Source organism: Anopheles funestus, chromosome 2RL, assembly GCF_943734845.2.
Source record: "Anopheles funestus chromosome 2RL, idAnoFuneDA-416_04, whole genome shotgun sequence".
Classification (NCBI taxonomy): Eukaryota; Metazoa; Arthropoda; class Insecta; order Diptera; family Culicidae; genus Anopheles; species Anopheles funestus.
In genome coordinates, this window is record NC_064598.1 from 59545025 (window position 1) to 59567811 (window position 22787).

Consider the following 22787-nt stretch of genomic DNA (forward strand, 5'->3'; position numbering starts at 1 on the left):
GTACTCGACTAAGCGACAGGAAAACAATCTTCCATCCGCCTAGAAAGTCGTGTCATCTTCTCCGTCATCCTCGGACGCTCCGTTTGCTTAAATGTGCACTGGCCAGAATCTTAAGACGGTCGCATCAACACAAGAGTAAAATCAGTCTCGCGTCGAATAGAAAGGGGAAAGATGTTGGGTGGGAGTCGTTGGGTCTGGTGCACTGTTTCCATGGATTGAGGTTCAGAATATGATTTGACGCAATACGAGGGAATTCGGTAACCGAGGCAATGCGCCATCCAAGCGGCATCTTCTTCACCAACCCCGGCACCTTCGCCAAGTACCACATTACTGCTGACAACGCATCGACGATTCTCCCACGTTTCCACTCGGATACGCATCATTCACTCTTTTGTTGTTGTGCTCTCCCAAACGATCCATGGCCGTTCCGTTTGGTTCCGTTTCTTGATTCCTCGATCTCATGTTAGTTCCAGCATTGCGATGCAACCTTCTACCCTTTGGTACCGCTTCCACCTTGCTCGGAACGTATATACGCTCTCTGAATGTTCTCTGTTTCCAAAGATGACTTCCTGGCTTCGTCCTGATGATCTCGAACGCCTTACCTTGGATGATCGATAAAGATGCAGCTGGATCCGCTCGATCCTTTTTTTCCTGATTGGAAGTACTCACACTAACAGTTTTTTTTTCTTTTGGTTTCTTTCTAGGTAAGTCCGTATGGGCGTTTGCTTCAAAAATGTTTCACTTACATCATTCAACTCAATATGTGTGAGTGCCAAAGATCAGACAATTCAACAGCGGTAGCTCGAACACGCACAAAAAAAGGTTTCCAACAGTTTGAAGTGTTATCCCTTTTTTATTTCTTCAATGATGAATCCTGCCAGAGTTTTGGTTGCACACGTGCAGGTGATGCATAAGAAATCTTCCCACGATTCTTCGGGATACCACAAGTAAAACGAAGATGTAAACGAGAAGTAAAACCAGAGATGCAGGTTTTTAACGTAAAGAAATTATTCTTTTTTCATGATGATTCGGTTAAAACTGCAAATGGCAGTGACATCTGTCCTTTTAAAATCATATTGAAATAGTTTTTTTCATTACGCAATATAAAAAATTCAAATAAACAAGGGATAGGTTTTAGAACGTTTATTCTTAGTAACGAATAACGCAGAATATAATTTTTTTTTTCGGCTAAACTATAATTGAGGTGTGAATTTTCCTGGCGTAAGCTTCACTAATAAAACTTTGATCATTGTATCCAAATAATCAACTGCTGATATTCGTTTTGCACGATTATTGAGCAGAGGAACGGTTTGTCTTCCGTTTCCATATCCTTGACTGGTTTCCAGCGTATCCTTGACAATATAATTACATTCTCACTAAATAGAGCCAGAAATCAAAAGGCATCCGATGGGTAAAATGTTAGCTCCCGTAGCAAAGTGTGGGCACAAGCTCGTTCGAGTGCTCGTCCTTGTGGACTGCGGGTACATATAATCAACATAACGGGCCCCGTTGCGACGGCAAAACACTGTATCCAAACTCTCCAAAAGTATGTTTTGACGCCCTTGTGTGTTTGTCCCTGCCGTGCCAACCAAGGCTGAACGAAAACTTCGAGCAACTTTGCAGGAAGGATTTATCGACCCTGTTTTGTGTCGGAAAATGGGTACCATGCTAGTAATTTTATGAACGAACCTCATTCGCTTGTGATAATTTGATTTTGGTGTCAAACTGCTTTTCTAGCTTCGTCAAGTTGTCGAACACACTATGAAAACTTTGAAAGTTTGTAACGATACATGAAGAAACGGTTTGTAGCCGTACAATATGCTCAAATTATATTATGGTATTGTGAACCCAATACACAAATATTGCACAACAGCTTTGTCAAAGCGAGAAATCAACTTAGTTGAGACTCGAAATTAAAACCTCTCCCATCCACTCATACTAGAAATTTGTGACGATTACTTTACTTCCCCGTATTGACATTTATCTTGTAACTCGTGTGTATTTCAAGATCATGTTCCCGGCGAGAAGTTGTAAATGTTCAGTCGCTTTCTGGTTCGGTTGTTCACGTCCCAGTTCGACATCGTTGCCCTATTTCCACATCGTCATGCTCATTTTAAATTGAAGGTTCTCTCGAACGTAATTTATTGGAGTTGAAAATTGAAAATCATAAAGGTAATGATGGCGATTGTAATTGAAAATTGGAAGGATCGAATCGAATCTCCGGTGCACTGACTGACCGATCTGTAGTCGTTCTGTCCAGCGATGCTGTTACGTGTACCAACGAGTGTATGTGCATGAGTGTTTATCCCGATTTTAGGCCAGGAAAGCTCCACAATGCCATGGTTTCAGGCACTACAAGAAAGAAGCATAACCAGGAACAAACGTGGAACGAAGCCCACGGAAATTATGCTTCGCTTTCATGGTCACCGTCGACCGTTGCCGCCATTGTTGGCCCAACAGATAAAGCGTTCAGTATAGCCGTACATGTAGTCACCGGTCTTCAAGCCCTACAGTTCTGTCCGGCTCGTTAAAACCCCCGGCTTCTTCGAAGGAATCGAAAGTACGCACTGGTACGTGCCGTGTCGGTCTGCATGTGGCCATCGATCCCATAGTTACAAAAACGAGGAAAAAGTTTGTAACCGCAGCCACAACAGAAGGCCTCCATGCAAAATGGGGAATGGTAAATGGGTGGAAATGGGACGGAACGGTCAGAAATGTTTGGGGATGAAAGGAAGCATGGATAAGGAATAAAAATCGAAAATGAACAGTAACATACGTAAAAAAATTAAAGAAAAAACGCAACCAGGAAAACTCGCAAACACGTAAAAGCCGCCTGCCGCTGATGGGGAGTGCAGGCGATTGAGGCACGTTTTCAAGTGCATGACCTCAGGTTGAACAAAAGTAACGTAAGGAGTAGTATCAGCGCTCAAACAAAAAGGACCTGTGATTGCAAACCCAGGCAAGCGCGAAGCATAAAAACAACAGACCCCCACTTGCCAATGATAGGCTGGGGTTTGGGGTATTTAATGAGTAAGAATGACGAAATGTTTGGTCTCGATTCAAACAAAAATTTGGTTGCCAAGCCAGGTGTGTATGAAATTCCGATAGTCGATACAACCAACAACATTCAACTAGATATGCTGACCAGTGATAACACTCAATGTCGAAGAGGAGTAGGAGAGTTACGCCTATAAATAGGAGTTCCTAACCGTGTGATGATATTTAAACCTACATGGGATTCCGATCGAAGTGTACGTATGCACCCGCATAGTAAAATTCACTGAATTGCTTACGGTTCATTATAGGTTCGAGGCCAACACAAGGCCAATGGGAGGAAAGATATTCGCTTATTCGACAAAGGGGGAAGGATTTCCATCATGTGGGGATGGTTGCACTGGGACGTGCCTGCATGGTCGTACGCTCAAGAAGCACACGGCTTATGCTTGCAGCTGAGGAAGAGATCAAGGTTCCATCCACGAGGGCCGGCTGGACGCGTTCAGTGCAATAGCAGGCAAAAGATCGCACTGCTTGCAGCAATGGAGCACACCAACATGCATCATCTCCGGTTTTGCTCACTGCAAGCTACTGCGTCCAGCTACAAGGACTCCGGGCATTGCCGATCGTCGACCCACCATTGCACATCGCATCCGTACCGTGGCGTACCGTGCGGCACTAGTTTGCATCGACAGGCATACGGTCGCATATCCATCACCAAGCAGAGACAAACACACTCGCACGCGGAATAGGGAGCTCCAAGAGATCACCTAGTAGTGCTCGGCGTAGCTCGAGGCAAGTTGGTTAATTATACCATATAAATATAACTCACCATCGAGCATCGGACACATGCATACACTCGCAACGGCTGCAGGGGAGTTTCGTTTGCATTTTGAATCCGAAGACATTGACCGATCGGTGGGTAATTTGGTCTGTGATAGATCTTTCCCAAGCGCAAACCGTGCAGCAGGGTTGTTATGCTGTAAGGATCGACATTTGCAAGCGTTCGACAGATTTAGCATGTAAATGGCAATGTAAATCAAGCTTGATTTATTCCTGTAAACACATTAAATAAATGTTTACGACTCTGTGCGCATTTATTGTTACACTGCAAAGCAACTTCTACGGAACTGTTTCAAATTTGTTTTTCCCGTTGAATTGCACGCCAGTATGTCTGTATCTATAAAACTTTATGCTACTTGTATAAATTATTGCTTAAGAACCCATCATGCTACGAACTATACTATGTCCCCCGAAAATTAATGTTTAGTTTTATACACATTTCAATTTTAGACAAATTTTTGGACGATTTAGTTCACTTTCATCATTTACCCATTTGTATGTCTACGAGCAAAGCATTGTTTAACTTCATATACCGTCGCTTAGTTTAATCACAAATCACATTGTCGTTAAAATTATTTCTGTGTATTCCTACGCGTTGTATGCTAAATGATCTTCGCAAACCATCCTGTGCCCAGTAAGTTAACAAACGCAATTCTAGTCACTGCATTCTTGGCACGTAAAATTCTTTGAACACATGGAAGCATTGGTAGAATTTCGAAATCGTGCCTTGCTATGAGTATTGCATACAAAACATCCGCTGTGAGTTGCCGTTGGGAGCGGAAATGAAATAAAATTATAAACGGTATATGTACATTACTGCAAATGGTACGTGCACTATGTTTCGATGGAATAGAGAACAAGAACCTTGCATGCGTAAGCGAAACTTGTTACTTATTGGAAGAGTGGGTGTGTATTATATAAATAATACATACCTTATTGTCCAATAGTGTATTACTGTTAGCGTCTTCAAAATTGGTATTACCATCATTGATAAAGAATAGTTTGTTTTAATTCTCTAACAATTTTCTAACATAAATATCAGCTGTACAGATTCACTTCAGTTTATCTGCCGCGAATACCCGTAGTGCAGAGTTTAATATTTTGCAACACCTTCCATTTAATTCTAAAAATGAACATCTTGTTGTAGGAGTTGAAGCACCTAGCCGGAATGCTTTTGCTAGTTTCTGAGTTTCATATTGCGCTATGCATCCGGAGCATTGAATCTGTAAATAAATTCAAATAGACAGCTATCCGTGAAGGCTCTGGTGTTCTAATAGTACCCTAAAAATAGTAGCCCGGATGGATCGGAAGATCTGCTAGAGAGAGAGAGCAGAAGCAACAACCGTCTGCCTCGACTATACTACGACCAGTACTCCGAAAGATGAACGAGAACAAATTTCCAACACCGCGGCCGCCCGAGTACTGTCGATTATTTACAAACGAACTCACGGTGATCTTTAATCATTCCTTAATGAATGTTTCACTCCTAACATTGATCGGGTGCGTACGGGCATCTTGCAGGGAAAACACCAAAACGACGAGTTGGACGAGTTAGATAATGTAAACAAAATTCTTTACCTTTCATCTACATCCCAGCCGCACTTTTTTGCCGCCCACAAGGCGCCCATTAGTTCCGAGCAACTTGCGAACGGGGGTCGCGGTACCTTCCGATCTCCGCGCGCAATGTCAATACTCGCCACCACATGTGGCCATGATCTTGCGCTGTCTAAAGAGCCGTTCTTGTACCGTACTGGAGCTAGACACACCAGTTTGGAAACTGGATCGTGCGATGGCACTTGAGGTTCCCCACAATCATGACCACGATCTAGAGGGCATACCGGGTGTACGTGTGGGTAGCTAGCTGCAAGCGCATCACGAAGTCGATCCGAGAATATATCGTCGAACTCTCGTTCGCGATCAGCTTCCCACCGGGCTTTGCAGAACATGGTACAGATAGAACTTCACTTCCATGTTTGGGATTTTGCCAGCGCGAACGCGTGAGGCTACAAATAGAGCCGGATAGGGCAGCAATCAAGCGCAAGCTAAGATCAATCTGCGTTGTTGAGAACCTATGCGTTGCCTTCCTCCTCGAACATCTCATCCACTTCTCTTGTTCCTCTCTGATGGAACAAGTTCACTGACACCATGAGATGTGTCGGTCTGGGATATGCGGGAGAGACGGTATGCCGATGGGGGCAGATCTCCTCTGTACGGGTTAAACTTCTTCGAGTTTCTCCAGCATCCCAAGAATCGATCGCACACTCATCGTCCTTCTCTTTTTTACCGATTTCCGATTCCATCTTATTCGTTTTAGTTTGACTCAAAGCTTGCCCTCTTCCTCTTCTGTACGGTGAGCTGAAGTCCCAACAGTTAAATTACGGAATCTGTTTCAGATTGCACTTTTCCCGGGAGGTTTGAGATCCATATTTGCAGCATTTGCTAAATTTTTCCTCCCACTCTATCGAGTGACACCGTTTCGGGGCCAAAATATGGCACCCTGGAACCAGTTATTGACAACAATCGGAACAGACGTTAAACTTGGCTAACTTCTGACACTTCTGGTTCGCGGGAACAGGGCACATTTACCTCCGCGAACCAATTTAGTTCGTTCGGTTCATTCGTACTGTTCTTTTTTCTCGCTTCTCTTTCTCTCTCTTAATCGTGCTGCTGTCCTTTCCCTCTGTACAAGACCGTTGGCGTTCTTGTGCGGTTGCGGAGTGTGTCTGCTGCGCGTGTGCCTGAGCCTGAACTGTAGATAAACAGAAGACATGAGGGGCCGTAAAGAATCCGGTTTTGGGGTTTGTGACCAAACCAGCGAGACACGAACGAATCGTAAGCACACACGGCTTGATTGTGGTAGGAATGCAGCACACAGCTTTCAGTTGGAAGAACTTAACCTCAACGCCACGGTTCTACCTTCGCTAGAACGTATTCCTCAAGCTTTCCGCCGATGGTGGTAGAACACGAGTGGTTCGGGATGGGACGACGGTCGACGCATGCCGGTTAGGAACCGGTTTTTTCTTTCGTTTTTTTAACCACAAAGCACAAGCGACGTTGGTACGACGAGCGTCATAAATCTGGCGCTCGTAGCGAAAGCCAAACGACTCTGCGCGCGGCTGGCTGTGGAACTGGTTCCCGCGGGCTTCAGGATCGGCCGGAAAGGCTTCAGGTCGGGAGGAAGAGGAAACGCTCGGTCAAGAAAAGGGGCTTGAACTAATCAGCCTTCACTCAAATGCTCAATATTCTTCACGCGATCAACAAAGAGTTAAAGTCGCGCACGCCATCCTCGCTCGCCGGTGGAGCTATTTTCATCCTTTTTCTATCCTTTTTTGTACTATTGCTTCGTTAGTCTAATCTTGTCTTCTCTCTTTCTGAAGTCCTCGGTTCTATTGTGCTTAGTCACTCCTTTCATCATCTGGTCTTTAAGGAAAGGCCTTAAAGATTTCTGTCTCATGCCCTTTTTCTTTTAGACTTTTACACATTCAGCACATTCCCCTGCTCTGTGTTCCCGTAAATTGAAAGCTTTTTATATGTATACCTCCATTAGAAGTGTCCCCCAAGAACTTCTCTTAGAGGGAGAACGCAACCAGATTTGAACCCAGCTTACGACTTATGACCGTAAGAATATGTAAACAAACAAACTTCAACATTCAACTGTTGGGCTCCTGCTGTCTAGTTTCGTTCTCAAATGATTCTTCTGAACAACACAGAAATCTTTCTATTGGAAAGAAATTTCTTTCAAGCTAAACTGGCCAACCTTCAAGTTGCTACTTTCACAAGAAGGAAGCATGGTCAATGCGCTTTACCATTGGAATGCATCTTTAGAATCACATCAGAAAACCCATGGACAGCATGTGTTAATAAAACATAAAAAGGTGAGAAATACTACACGTTGCTGCACATGCAACTACACATTTGTTAGTAGTGAACTTGCGCTCCGAAAATATGTGCTACAGTGCCACCACCGAGACAAGGTGGGAGGATAATCTCAGGCAGGAAAGGCGCCTTAGGCTATCTTTTATGAACGGGTAAAAACACAACAATCTTTCTGGGTGGCTCGTTTGTGTCGGCACGAGGGAAATGAAAGAAAAATAATCCATGTCCCAAGAACGCTTCGAGATACAGGATTTTATTAATAAACATGCTTATTTTTATCATCCAAAATTGTTACTTGCTTGTGTTTATGTTTTGGTTCCATCTCCGTGCTTCTCGTCATCCACTCGGCTGTTCAGCTCCAGTGGATGCGTTAGAGAGAATACGGTGACGTCGATCACCGACTACAGTTTCCTGGGGAGACCTCTTCAAAGAAATCTGTTCAGTTGGTGGGTATTGAAGCTTCAATTTGGTCGCTTAGAGTTGCTCGTGCATCGAGCGATGGGTATGTTTTATGCTGTTAGCGTAAAGACGCGAAGAAATAGAATCAATCTTTATTTTTTAAGAGGAAGAGTTGAACGGTTGTGATAATAGTTAGAAACAATAGTGTATTCTGAAGAAGATGTATATTGTTGAAATTAAATGGTTGTAATATTAATTCTTAATTTTTAGATTATTTTTTATTTATCCTAAAACGGCTAGGCTAGATTATGAGACCTATAATCTAGCTCTGGATATACATGTATCAAAATAAAAAAAAATTAATGAAGAAGATAGATAATTTCAAATGGAAGACATTTCATCACGACCTGAACAGCAATAATAATAACCCAATCTTATCAAATTTATTTAATTAACTTAGTAACGCGTTTCTCAATTTAACTGTTATATTTTTCCCAAATCAACCCGTCTTCGAACATCTTTTTTGTCGTTTGGATCGGTGACAAAGATGATGTTGTTTTGCGAGAGTGGATCAGTTGAAGGCCACACTCTTTTTGCGTGTCTTCGTCTTTGCTTTCAGACTTTGGATATCCTTCGACATGTGCTCTGGCCTGAATTGTGTCCGTCTACATGATGCCAATATAGACGGTTTGTAGTCTGCTTGATAATACCACCCAATATGCTCATCTTCGTGGTAGTAGTGGTACTGTTTGTATATTGTAGGTGCGCCCCCTCAAACACGTTTATCAACATTGCGTACGGTCTCATGTATGGTAGGGTGTGTTGAGACATTATGGTGGATGGCGACAATGATGACGCTGTTGACAACGGTGCCCTCTGCGAATTGCTCTGTCCGCTTCCTTGTTGTCTGTGGCGCGTTGTTTGCAATGACTAATTAAGCGCCATTATGGTAACGTTAGCCGTTGAAGCATATCGCGTTTTTGTAGCCCCGCATCTGCTTCAGACGAAGCCAATGTACCAGCAAAGAAAGTCTCTTTAATTATACCACAAATTTGCGTGAACGTCCCCGTTTGCTCCTAGGCCAACAAGCAAGAACAGGGACAAGAATCCCTTCACTGCGCTAGTGTGCCGTGTTCGTTCTTCTAGAGTTCGTTACAGTTCGTTGTCCGGCCAGTTTTTGTTCCATTCCTTTGTATCAGATTGCTGAGAATTTCCAAAACTGCGTAAACCATTAGTGGTATCTCTTCCAACCCAATGCTGGATGACGTTATGTCACTTCTTTGTGTTTTTATGTGAATCGCGAATATGTGACCATGGAGTGCAAAAATCTGCCCCACGTCCGGTCAGCAACAGACAGTACCGTCGTCAAGTGATCAAACACTCATAGCACAATACCGCTACAACGATCGATTACGTCCTTGGTCTTCCGCCAAATAAAAAAAATCTACCCAACGTACCCAGTGAAGGTCCGTGGTACCCACGGTTGAATGAGATTTTTATTTTTTGTCTGTTTCGATGGGATTTTTCGACCTCGATTTCTCCCATCCTTCTGGCCGAATTTCCAGTTAGAGACGAACCTTTGGCGCTTAAGCGTATACGGCTTGCTTCCAATAGTTTGTGTTTTCGTGGTAGAGATTGATGTCTTTTTTGTTTACCAAAGTGGTGCGACTCGATGGCCCTGTTTGTATATGGCTTTTCGAGCACATGTTCGAACACATTGCGAAGTCGGTCGCGAATTAGCGAACTGTATATTCCTTGAAACCTGGCACATAAAAACCCTTCCTCGCAAAATGTAACCTTTTTTTGCGACATTCATAGCGTCCCACGGTAAATATCCTCCATGAAATCCCGCCACACAGCGAGACATTTTTTGTAAGCGAAACTCTTTTAAGTTTTACGCCGCCAAGGTTCGGCCTTTAATGTGTGTGGCAAACTATTAGTCAGCTTCCTTTCCTCTTTTTCTATGACGTTGAAATGTTTATGAAACTTTTTTATTAAATCTTGCACAACAGCTCAATCGAAACGTTGCTTAAATAGTTGGATATTTGAAAGAAAAAAAATGTCAGCTATCTAACCAATCTATAGCAATATATGCAGGGTATTCTTATTTGATTTTACGCTATAAGAAAAAAAAGATCATGCAATATATGTATATGTAGCAACTGGATAGTTGGAATTTTTCAGTCGTATACCTGTTCATCTACACAACGATATTGATCTTCCTTGGCAACGTGTCAGCAAGGTCGATCGTCCATCTCTAACGATAGTTAGCGCTTTGGCCTGAGTGTACCATTACAAGATTTGAAGCAGAAAATTACGCTTACATTTAGTTCTACTCAACACCGGCAGTACTGGTGTGTGTATCGCATAGCGAGAAACATTGTGCAGTATTGAACCCTATGTACAGGACACGAATTAATGCACCGTGGCATAAAGGATCCTTGCAGTACGCGATGCGAACAACTGCTACAACAACCGAAATGCAAGAACTCAACACCTTGACAGGGCACACACACACACACGTACACACTTAAACATCTGTGACTTCTCAGAGTGTGCGCTCACAGGCCACAAGCTCCCATCCTTGGCGAGGATGCATTTTATTGGATTATGCTCAGGATGCTGTCGCTTCCAATGCTGTTTGTAGGGTGATTTGCAAAAAGGGCCACAACAGGAGCAGTTGGTTGGTTGAAACGTGTGTAACGTGTGTGGCTGTTTGTATGAGTTTTTGTTTGTGCACGTATGTATGTGTGCAAACTCACGCAAAGCGACACGCAACGTTGCCACGTTGGTTACCATTTCCTGCATCTAGCAAGGAGATGCTGCAATGCAAACACGAGCATTGGCAGCACATATAATCGCATTCGTTACCGTTTTCCTCTTCACAAATATCACATCATCATCGTTCCACCGCGAGACATGTGCAAAGGGCAGCGACAAAGCGAAAGCAAAAGATGCATTCTAAATGGAATCTTCACTTAACGCAACGTACAGCGTAGAACGTAGAACGCATTGCCACACTCTCAAACGAGTGAAAAAGTACATCTGTAGCATGATCAATTAAAGGCGAGCAAGAACTTGCAGCAGCACCGCGGTGCATGAGTCGCGCAAAATTCTCATCCATTTTGTGGTGCTCTCACGGACGGGTCCTTGTTGGAGTTTCGCGTGCTCCATTCAATCGTGCGATGCACATGTGCTCGGTCGCGACCAGCATTCACGAGCGATGCAATCCAATGCATCACTGCTTCTCCCTCTCTATTTCTCTCTTGCATACACACATACACACACACACAATCACGCATAATAACTGACTCTCTTCTGTGGCCGACGGAACCGAACGCTGGTGCATTGGCTGTAATTTTCATCACTTCCTTTTTGTGGCACCGCTTCGTACGACCGGGCGCGTCCGCGTTTGTGTACCGCGAAGCCGTGGAAAAGAGATCCTTTCTATTTCCAGACGCAACGTTGCCACGTTTGGCTGCAGCACTCGGCCCTTCTTGCGGCACTTGCTGGCTGCGACAAATTAAGCAACGAGGAAACAAACCATCGACCAACATCAGGGCAATCAACAACATAGTGTGTAGCATAATGTTGCACTCATACAACCAACGGCAAAGCGTGTTAACGTGTGATCTTTTCTTCTAAACATACCCGATCTCCCGGTTCCCCACCCCCCGCTCAACACACCCGACCGTTGATCTGCTTGGTCATGATTTATTTTTTATTTACATTGCTATGCTTCGCTTTTCATTTGGTTTTAGGTTGTTTTTTTCTATTCTCTTTTTTTCTTTCCTGCTAAGCAGTCACTTGGTGCGCTCTATTCCTGGATTGGGAATCGTTTCGATTTCTCTATAGTTCTGTAACATACACATACAGAACGATGTACATTCGTACGCTGGTTTCTGGGTTTGGGCTCTTCCTAGCAAGAATCACTACCGCCTGGCAGCTAAATGGATTTTTTTACTTTTATTTAACATCTATTTCGTTTCTCCTTTCAAAAAATATCGATATCGGTAGAGGGCCAGGAAACTCAGCATACAAGGGTCTTCCTTTTTGTGTTGTTGCTTTCGTCTGCTTCTTGTTTTTTTTTTTTTGAATCTCCATTGTGCCCAGAATTTCGGTTCGGGTTTCAGTCCTGCCTGCTGATGGGTAAGTCTTACGGGTACCTTAATCGACATCCGGAGCCTTTCGACAGGATTTTGCTGCTACCACTCTCTGTGTAGGTACAACCATTCGAGGCTTCTTTAATGAGCTGGCAAGAGAAATTATTTTACCAACACTCGAAAAGTTGTCCCACATACATTAGTAGCGGCAAACGGATCCTGGCGGTGAAGAAACAAGTTTTTGAAGACGCACATTCAGCTGTAGAACAGCTGTTCTACATGAGCTCGAAGTTCTAGGTTCCTGTTTCGTTCTAGTGCTGTTTCCCACAGTGGATATGCCGTATCTGTTTTCTTTTTTGTAGCATATTCGAAAGACGGAAAGGATCTGTTGGGTTTCTAGCAAGATACAGGGCAACCAGTGTACAAAGCACTTGGTATTGGTTCTAGTGACACAAACAGTTCAAGTTCATAGGAAAAAGTTGAATTTCTACCAGTTCTTCCACTTCGCCATTAGCTACCTTCTGTTCCTAATACATTATGTATGAATCTATTCGCTCACATGCATTAGAGGAATCAAATATTTCATATAAATTAAACATCTACAAATTGTTATTTGCTAATCTGATTCGCGCACGATCGTTACATAAAATGAGATATACAAAACGGTAAAACTCGTTTAAAGAACGACTTGTGCATTGAATTAATGATTTTTGACCAAACCAGATTAGCACGTAAGTTCAAATTTTAAACAGTTGTCACGTCATAAAAATCTGCTCTGTTTCCCTTTGTTATAGTCAGATGGACGGGAAAGTATATGTCGTACGTTAGCTAGTTCGATATGTTTTAATAAAATAAAAAATAACGAATAAATCGGTGCTTGCTGTAATATCTCATTAAGCACATCAGCCCCAAATACCTTGCTTTTCTTTATTTTTTTCTGTTCATCCATATATTCAATCATTTAAGCACTAAATGAACACTAAATGAACAAAAAAATTACAATTGAAAACTTAAGCATGTTAACCATGTGTTTTATTTTCCCGTTTCGTTTCAGGTAATGGCCAAACATTGTTTACTTTACTGGAGAAAAGGTATGGTCATATTGAGAACAATGCATTATTTATATTTATCGAGAAGATTAACAATACAACCTATAGTTTCGCCTTTTTGTAATTTAATTTGAACTTATATGTAATACCGTCGTTGCCAAATAGCAAAAAAATTAAATTTAGAATATTTGTAAGAAATCTAACCGTTCAATCATTAATCTTCAAATGATAATCAAATATTGTTCTACGTCAGAAACCTTCGAAATATGTTATGCCATCAGCGTTTTTCTGTTTGGTTAAATACAAATAACCAGTTTGTCAGGGTATTTTTAACATTGAAAGATCAGGATGTACACATTTGAAAGTCTTTCCTGCATCGGCAGTAACTTTTCGTCTCGGTTTCTTACTGCGGTGCGCCCGAAGCTTTAGAAGTTACGTTTTCGGAACAAAATTCAGCAAAACACCTTTCGCTAACTTATGAAAATTAGCTTCTCATACAAAACACTAATGATCATAATCGAGCAACAAAGAATACAATCGGTATGATGAAGGTGAAGCAAAAGAACACCACATGTACGTGGTGCCTACGTCTCCGGTATCTGCCCAACATTTGTGCAGTGCGTCGAGATGATGGTCCGGCAATAATTCCAGCGAAAGGAAATTATACGATCTTCGTGTTTTCTTTTGCTGCCACACTGTCCCTGTCTATCGCACGAATGCCGACCATATTCGTGTGCAGGTCTTTGTTTCTCGTTCTTTTCGAATCTTGCTTAAATCAGTCGTGTCTGGGTTCTTAATTTGGTTCTTTAGCTGCTTGCATCAATTTGGATGTGTTTCTTCTTTTCCAGAATACGTTTTGGCCTTCCTCTTACGAACGTTTCCTTTATACCTTTTCCAAACGATTTTAATCGAGTATTAGACAGGAAGGCAGATGATGCTGCGCGGAAGGTAGGCCGAATTGTGGCGACGTAGCATCAACAGAACGAAAAATAAAACGTAAAACAGGAATGGAAATAGAATGGAAAGTAAAAACTCACCTTTTGCTTGCCTCACCGGCCAAATACAGTAAGAGCAGCATCATCCATTCTTGCTGCAGGAAAGTTTTATGAACTTCGTTTTCAGAACCATTCTCTTTCACTGACACGAAAGCATATCCACAGCAACGTGCAGGAATGGCGAGCGAAATACCCTTCGAGCGTACACATATCCGCCTGGTCCGCTAGTGACAGGCTGACCAACCAGCACCATGTGTCTTAAACGATTGTTGTTGAACGAGCTGAAGAACAAGAAAAAAAACGCCATAAGTTCTTTCCCCTTTCATCTTCCTACCCAGCGAAGATATAGCTACCCAGCGAGGTTCGCTTTGGATCGACTTTCTAAAACAACCAGTTTGAGAGTTCTGGACATTGTTTGTCGAAGTATGGTTTTGTCGAACTGAAGGATGTATAAATTTTATGAACCATTGGCTTTCAAAAGCAACGATTTTAAGCTCCAACTTTTCAGGGAAATCGGTCTGAAACATAAGCGAATGGTTTGAATGTCACAAGGGCATCGTAAGTTATCGGCGCATTTTTTTCTTGAAGATCTGATATACCTATCGTCGATTTGGTGCAATTTTAGTGGGTCATGGATGTAGTGTTTGAAAAAATCTAATTCCTTCGAAAACATCAGAAATTATGAACATCTTTAGTTTTCAATCCAAATCTGCGCCCGGTTTCTCTGGGTATAGTCGTAGAAGAAAAGATAGAATAGTCATGGTGTTAGAACGAATGTGATTTGATTCAAATGATCAGTTTCCCTACATAGCACACCTTAATTCCATTCGTTCTTGCTTTACTACAACTTATGACTTTGCTCAAGATCTTCGAGATTCTGGCGTGTTCTTCTCCGTGTGAGGAACGCCCAACCCCCCAAATACGAGACGTATAGAATGAAGCAAAGTAGTGATTTTCTTCGCAACGTAATCGTATTCCTAGGCACGGACTGGGCACGCTATTTATCTCGTTTCATTCGTCCAGCCGCTGTTCTACCATCCGATTCCTTTGTTGTTGATGGTTGAACTTGGCCTGTAGCCTAGCCGTATAATGTAAGGTTACACAAAAAACCTCATTAAGCGAGCAAAAGTCTCATCGCGCATCCGAGCAATGGTCCACCCAGCATCCAGCAACGCTAACAGCCTCCACTGAGTTCTCGGTCCATTCCTCAACAGGATGACATGTATAAGAAGCAAATCGAATCTCACGCAGAGACGGATGGGCCAGCAGCAGCTCCTAGGCCTCTTAACCGCAAGGAAATCGTTCTTCGGATGGTGTAGATTTTTTCCGGTCGTATGGCCATTTAGGTGCTCCTCAAACATGTCAGACGTTCTGCGCTGTCCCCCCACACCACAGTGTTTGCCTTCCATCCCGGCTATACCGTCGCTAGAATGGTTTACCAAGATCGTGAAGGTGAAACGGGAAATCGGAAAACACAGTCGGGCCCCTGGTTGAGCGATCTATTGCCGCAGAGTCCGCAAAAAACGACGCGAAAATAGTGATCGTTGCTCGCGCTGAAAGTAGCTAAGGTGCGGTCAGCGCCCGAAGCTCACCCCTTTCACCTACCATGACTCACGTTTAATCGTTGCGGTTCCTTGTTGCCTGAGTCCATGTAATGTGTGAGGCGACGCTGCGTTTGTTGCTATCTGTAGTCAAACCATTCCTTTGGCAAATTGGACAAGCTTGTTGTCGCGTCCTATGAAATATCTTGTCACACCACTAATACTAGATGTGCTGTGGGGATGGCTTTAAATGTTTTTTTTTTTGCTTTCTCTGTTCGGGTGGCAACTCAGTAATCCGCAGATATCCTTAATGGGTCTAAGAACCATTTAGACGGAAATAACCATTGACATGGGCATACAAACAAGCTGATGGTCCCGTGTGATGAGACGAACCAGAATGACCACAGCAGCGGGTTTGATTGGAAACCTCAAATTCCATCACCTCGTTTGAAATTGCTGCAAATCGTAATGCTGCAAGCGTTAGTTTCAGTGTTCAATTGAAAGTTTAGTTCGGACAAATCGAACTACCATCCCGCTGTGTTTTATTTTGTAACCCACAACCATTAGTTTGTTGGCACGGCTTCCAGCGTTTCACACAAGAATAATTGGGAAAATGGATAAATTTTTAAAATCATTGGGAATGCTTTACTTAATGAGATATGACACGTCACAAACTAAAGTGCATTATTTTTTTTTTCTTTTTGGCTCTATGTGCTCGGAGGTCTTGGTCAACCATTTAAGGGTTTTTAGTCAACATTTCCCCATAGCTGGCTAGTCAATGTAGCTTTCGAGTGACCGCTCCGGACAGGATTAGCATAGAAGGTCAAATCAGTGTAACTAAATAACCTACATAACAAAAACATTAAACAATTATATTCCTTCAAAAACTGATAGCATAACTAAACGTGGTAAACGTCCCTTTTTCGTGCGATTACATTAAATAGGCATCTTGAGAATTTTATAATCTTTGTATGTATGTTGTTTGTTGTGTTGTGTTGTGGTTTGTTGTTTAATTATGTTTTTTGAACAGTTCGATAATTAATAAGCAGAAAGATAAAAAATAATTAACTCTAAAGTAATTATAGTGCCATTATTTAATATAAAGTGCATGTCTATTAGAATTTGCCTAGCAGTAAAGAATCCCTTCAGAAACATAGTATTTTGGAGGTCAAATTACCCTACGAATGTCATTTGACAATTTTTTTTAATGACGTGAACATGCCTTAGTCCAACACAAATGGTAGAGGTACGTATATTACATAAATACGTTCATCCAAGGTTCATATTTTCCCTCACAGTTTGTTGGCTCGTTTATATCCTTCATATTTGTTGGTTACCTGAACGTTTCAGGATTCAAACTCTTTCTCACCTGCTACAAATACACTGAAATGCTCGACCTCCAAATAATGTAAAGATCTAGCATAGAAGCGTTGGTAGCAAGAGTTGGTGTGATCTTATTTTCTAGATTTTTACCCGAAAAAACGCGCACATGTGTAGGTGAGAGGACAATCATTCTTTTGTTCCTCTTACAGGTATTGCATGGAAAGGATGATGCAGGTAAAAAATCTTTTCAACAATAGTATTTACCATGTACAGGTACCATCTGCACATCTGGTCTATTTGGATCTATGTGGATGGTACTGTAAAAATGCAAGTAGAAACTGTTAACGACATTGTTGTATTCGTTTTCATACAAACTGCAGTGATTTGTTTTCCTGTACGTGACCCTTTCGAGAGTATGATTCAACAAAAATTTCTTGAGTTAAGACTTTTATTGATCTTTGCCAAAGCTATGAAATTTTAACAAGTTTTTCGGGGATATTATTTCGTACGTATGATTCAGTTCAGTTTTAACCCAAAACTGCTTGATGAGTCATAAAATGTGGATTTTGTTCCAATTTCAGTTCCTTTGTGAATACAAAAAAATGAAAGGATCATTAATATGTTGTTCCCGCACAATCGCGCAGAAGCCTTTCCAGGAGAGTCCACGATGTCCACACATTCCAGTGGAGTTCAAGTTCACGCGAATCACCCGCACGACTTCTCCGGAGCATCGGAATGGTATCGCTAAAGACGATCAGACATCACCACCGAGAAGCTCAGATCATTTACTTCGGACAAAGAGAGTTTTCGATGGCGAGTTGTTTAAAAGTGGCATGCTGCGAAACGAAGGGAATCGAATCTTCGGAGCGAAAGGTAGTTTTTATATGGTGGCCTCGTACGGTGGATGTCCGTACTGCAATCCGATGCGTGGTTAAATGAAAATCCCAGTGGAGGATCCAGCGGGAGCCGCGCTGTACAGAAACCTGTTTTTCTTATCCTTCACACCACATTCTGCCCACACCCGTACACCCCGGTCGATGGCGCAGTATCCTGCGGTGTACGAGATAGAACTACATCGTTGTATCGAAAGAGAAATAACACACAGGAAAACATTCACCCCCGTTGAAGGAAGACTCAGAACCTTTGTTGGTTTAATTCACCTGGAAGGTGAAAAGAAGAAGTTTTATGTTTGCCGTTGTATTTCTTTTGCCTTCCTCTTGCTAAGAACCTTAAACGAAGCAAGAACCTTAAACGAAAACATACATACGCAGTGCTGGAGATGCGGCTATGGGTTCTCCGAGCTACCTAGGTATAACCACACTCAGAATCTGAAAAAGAGAAAGCAAAACCTCGGACTAAACAACGTTCTCCAGGACTCCGAGGAAAAAAAATCGAATCTCAACCCGGGAAGGTCTTGTAGTTCTATAGAATTTGTTGCATCCTCAAAACACAGGTATTCTCATAATGAATCAAAGACCTACCCTAAGAACTGGCATCCAACGACCAATTGGGGGTAAGAGTCAGAACTCGTCGATGCATGCCGATCTATAGACCGTTGAGCCTTGCACGAATGGTTGAGCTGTTAGTGCATCTGTTTGTCCGCCTTCTAGCCGTGCGTATGTTTTTTTTTGTACCTTGAGCTTTTCAAGGTTGTGTATGTGATTCTTATCGAATGTATGCCATTAGATTACAAAATAGTCTGAAATCTGCCTTTTTCTACCTGTTGTTCATGAAAGGTACGGCATCCTATACAGGCAAGAACAAATGAACGGAAAAATGGAATAAACCAAATGGACAACAAAGTGTAGGACCCGCCTAAAGGATATGAGTAGGTTCGATTAGGAATCTGCAGGATTCAGGATTTGTTCAATGCATTAAGTTTAATTCAGAAAGAAATATCTTGTCATTTTTGCTGCTATACTGTATATATTAAAAAGTTTGTTAAAGTTGTATTGAAGAAATTTGAATTTCTTGAATTGAATTTTGAAGAAATTGAAGAAAGAGAATTCATTGCAATTTAAGATGGTTTCATAACTCTTGCATATTTTTTTAGTTTAAACGTTAGAACATGTTTCACTGCTGTAGGATAAACTGTTTATTAAAATAATTTAAAATATTAGAAATTTTTAAATTTTTTAATTAGAAAGACTCTAATTAAAATAAATAGAATTTAATATAATATTCGATTTTATCGAAATATTGTTGAACATCGTTAAAACAATTAAAGTAATAATTTTATAGTAAATAGTGATATTACCGATCTCCTCAAACATTTCGCTGTCTCTTTCGTTCGCGCAGTCCTTTTCTCTCTGTGGATATAAGGGAGAAACAAATTATTTACTCTCTTTTGGTGGTGTTGTGTTTGTCTTACTCCCACATCAAAGCATTTTGTTCGCTCGTAATGAGCGTACATCGAAAAACCTCTCTCGCGTTTTCGTCATTTGCTCTCATCGGCCTCCGCTGTTCCGAGCGTTCAATACCGTTGGAGTAAGCGAATAGGGACGATAGAGACAAACAATATTTTCTCTCGCCGTTAGCTCGGACTGCTCCCAACAATCCGCTCTCACGACTCACCCGTTCATTTCGTTTCATGATTGTTCTCATTCATTCCGTTCATTCACTTCCACTTAGTACGCGGAGCAAGCAACCAGACGCTGACTGAAGTTCCCTTTGCCGTTTCGCACGAGAAAATCCCCATTCGTTCCTTCGTTTCGCGTTGTTCGTTTTAATTCGTTAGGCATTTCGTTTACCGCGAAACAATAGCAAAACAGAAGCCATCCGAACGTGTGTGTACCTCTCTTTTGTTCAGTGTGCTAGTTTTTCACGTCTATCATCCGGTGTGTTCTGCAGCGACAACGGCAAGCTTCCGCAAACAAGCGATTCCATCGATCTCAAACCGATCTCTCCACAGCAGGAAGAAAAGGCTTCAGTTTAAACGTAACCGAAATCGTAAGCAAAGATTAGCGGACTGCCGAGCGCACGTGTACGCGTTATCGGTCGTTTCAGTACGTGCATTTGAGTGTTGTTTGTGCATGTGTGTATCGTCGTGCATACCTAGGAAAAATATGTGTCTTTGCAAAAACGCGGTGAAACGAAAGGGCTTCGGAAAGCCAGATAAAACGACATCAAGCCATTAGCAGAAGTAACATAAATAGTATAATAGCAAACAAAAATGGTACCGACTACTAACAATTGCTCGCCATCTTTTTTACCCACATGGAGGAAGTGTCGTGACGCGTGAGAATAATCAAAGAAGCCTATGAAACCGTAGGTGTTGCTTTAGAGTGTGAAAGCAAAGCGTACTAGAACAAAGTCGACGAACCAATTAAATCCGATGCGCTCGTGTGTGTAGAGTGGTCATCATCTTACCATTGGTGCTAATTAGCAAGCTCTCGTTGCTAGCGATGTGTTTATGCGGTTTTGTTTCACTTTGTTGAAAGCAAAACGCTTTATCACGTGTTGTGTGCGAAGATAGTTCCGAGTCCGTAGAAGGCAAATATAGTACAAAAATATTTATTTTGTTCGCAATCACTTGAAGTACGAGAAAAGTAGCATTTTCATAAAAAAAACACCCGACCGAGGAAACAGTGTGATAAATTTTGAGTGTAAACGGCCCTTAAATCATCCGATACGGGGAAGCAGCATAAAATTGGATGCGCCGCAATAAGGAAAGGAAACCCATCGGTTCCTATCTATCGAAGGTAGATGAAGTTGTAAGCTGAGAATACATTGCCTGCACAACCCTCGAACGCCAACAACCGCCAGCAGTATTCTACCAGTAGTACTTGTATTTACTTGGATATCTGTACAACATCATCAGGGATAAAGGTTGTCTTCATTATCCCTGATAGCAACGGCAAGCGAAAGTGTGGAAAAGAAGCGAGAACAAGACAACAGACCGAAAAGACAGCTAAATGGAAGTAGCACGAAAAAGGTAAATGTTTGCATCTCTTTTGGTCGTACACGACGTACGGTCGGTAGTTAGTATCCATCGATAGAAGATCCCCCGGCTCTGCCAAAAACGAACTATTATTCCATACACCAATCAATCGAATTTTGGACCAATTATTTGCAAAAGGAGCAACTTAAAAAGCATTTTATATTAGTTGTAATTATGCTCGTGTCAATGCATGAGTAATTTGCGGTCTGTCTGTATTCGTCTATCGATTGCTCGTATTCGATGATCGATCAAAAAATGGATGAAATTTAATTTTACGCACACCAACTGTTAGAATCAAACACACTTCTTCACAACGTCTTTGACAGCAGCTATTGGAACAGGATTCCACATACACTAGCGTAGCGGCAAAAAAGGTTATAAATTAGCGATCAAAAGCAGTAACAAAATGGAAGTTTACCATGTTGGATGATAAAAAATTGAGTCAATTTAATCCTAGCACCATATCATACTTTCGGGTTTGTGTCGTACTTTTGTGAAATGTTATTTTGTTCGTTGTAGCAACGAATTTGAAATTCGAGTCAAGTATGCAACGAATACGTTAGCCAAATTGTCTAATGTGATTGTGGGAGATACGATGAAGCACCCAACATTCGGGGCATTGATCGCATCGAACCATGATCGATCGTCGGTGTTCGAAGCGTCGTTTTGTTTAACCTCCTCTAATTGGGACGTAACCTTGTTTGCTGTTGGTGGTGATAAAGGGAAATACTGTCAAACAAACCAGAACAAACCAAACTCACCTTGGCAGTACGTCTCATCGTGAGCACAGGCAAGGGACTGGCGTTTTCATTTCGAGTTCTAGCTACTATCGTTGTGTTGATAAGAGTCAGAACCGCTATCTGCCTCCGCGTTCTGGGAACCTCGCGACGTCACAGGCATTTGCTCGTTTCGTTGGGCAAAAACACACGACTCAATCGATACTAGTGAGAAAAGCAAGCGATAAGATGGCTGACAGACAGAGGAATTCGATTGTTGGTTGAGCGGTGAATTTCATTTGCTTTTCCCACACTAGTCACCCATTTGCTGGGAAAATTAAAGAATAGCAAACGTGCTTGAAATGCTTGAACAAGCGTGTCCATTGATGGAAAGAATTTACCGCACCGCTTCAGCGATAACAAAGGTTTAAATTTTGCAACGATTTTTCTCCCTAAAATACTCTTTTGGGTTGCGTATTGAATTAAGAGTTACGAAGCCAAAGTTTATCAGTCAACCAATAAGAGCTCTGATGTCGGTGGAAAAATAAATAATAATTCGCTTTTATACGTTTTCGACAAGCATAAATAGAAACACTATCGAAAAGAAGTTTTTGGGGGTAGGAAAGCATTGTCATTCATTTAGTTTTGTGTCGCCAAAGGATACTCGGTCCAGTATATTGAAACCCGAAAATTAATTGTGACCAAGACCGGTATTTTGTAGCAATGACTTGGTGCCGGGTTGGAGCTAAGGTCACTTACCCAAGACGATCTATATTAACTCAAAAATGGCGGTTGATGATTAAAAAACGAATCTCTTTTCAGTACAACTTGATTTCCGTTCAGGATAAATCAGTAAATAAGTAATATGCTATCCACTATCACAGGCTTGCTTATAAAGTTCAATGAACCACATCCAAACCGTAATCCAACATCAATATGTTAGTATTCCAATTGCGCTGAAAATTTGATTACCTCTGGTGTTCATAGAAGTTATTTGGAAACTTCATG

The 22787-nt window shown here is 41.9% G+C and overlaps 1 protein-coding gene across 2 annotated transcripts in view; it reads left to right on the forward strand.

The window, feature by feature from the left end:
- Nucleotides 1–22787, forward strand: part of LOC125761586 (protein gustavus) — a 115219-nt gene that overhangs the window by 70455 nt on the left and 21977 nt on the right. Inside the window, exon 1 of one of the 2 annotated variants that reach the window (XM_049422837.1) lies at nt 19368–21057. The exons of the other annotated variant lie outside the window; for it this stretch is intronic. Coding sequence (XP_049278794.1) covers nt 21038–21057 — 20 coding nt within the window. The 5' untranslated portion in view covers nt 19368–21037. Of the gene's footprint in view, nt 1–19367; nt 21058–22787 lie in introns of those variants that run through there. 2 annotated transcript variants of the gene reach the window in all.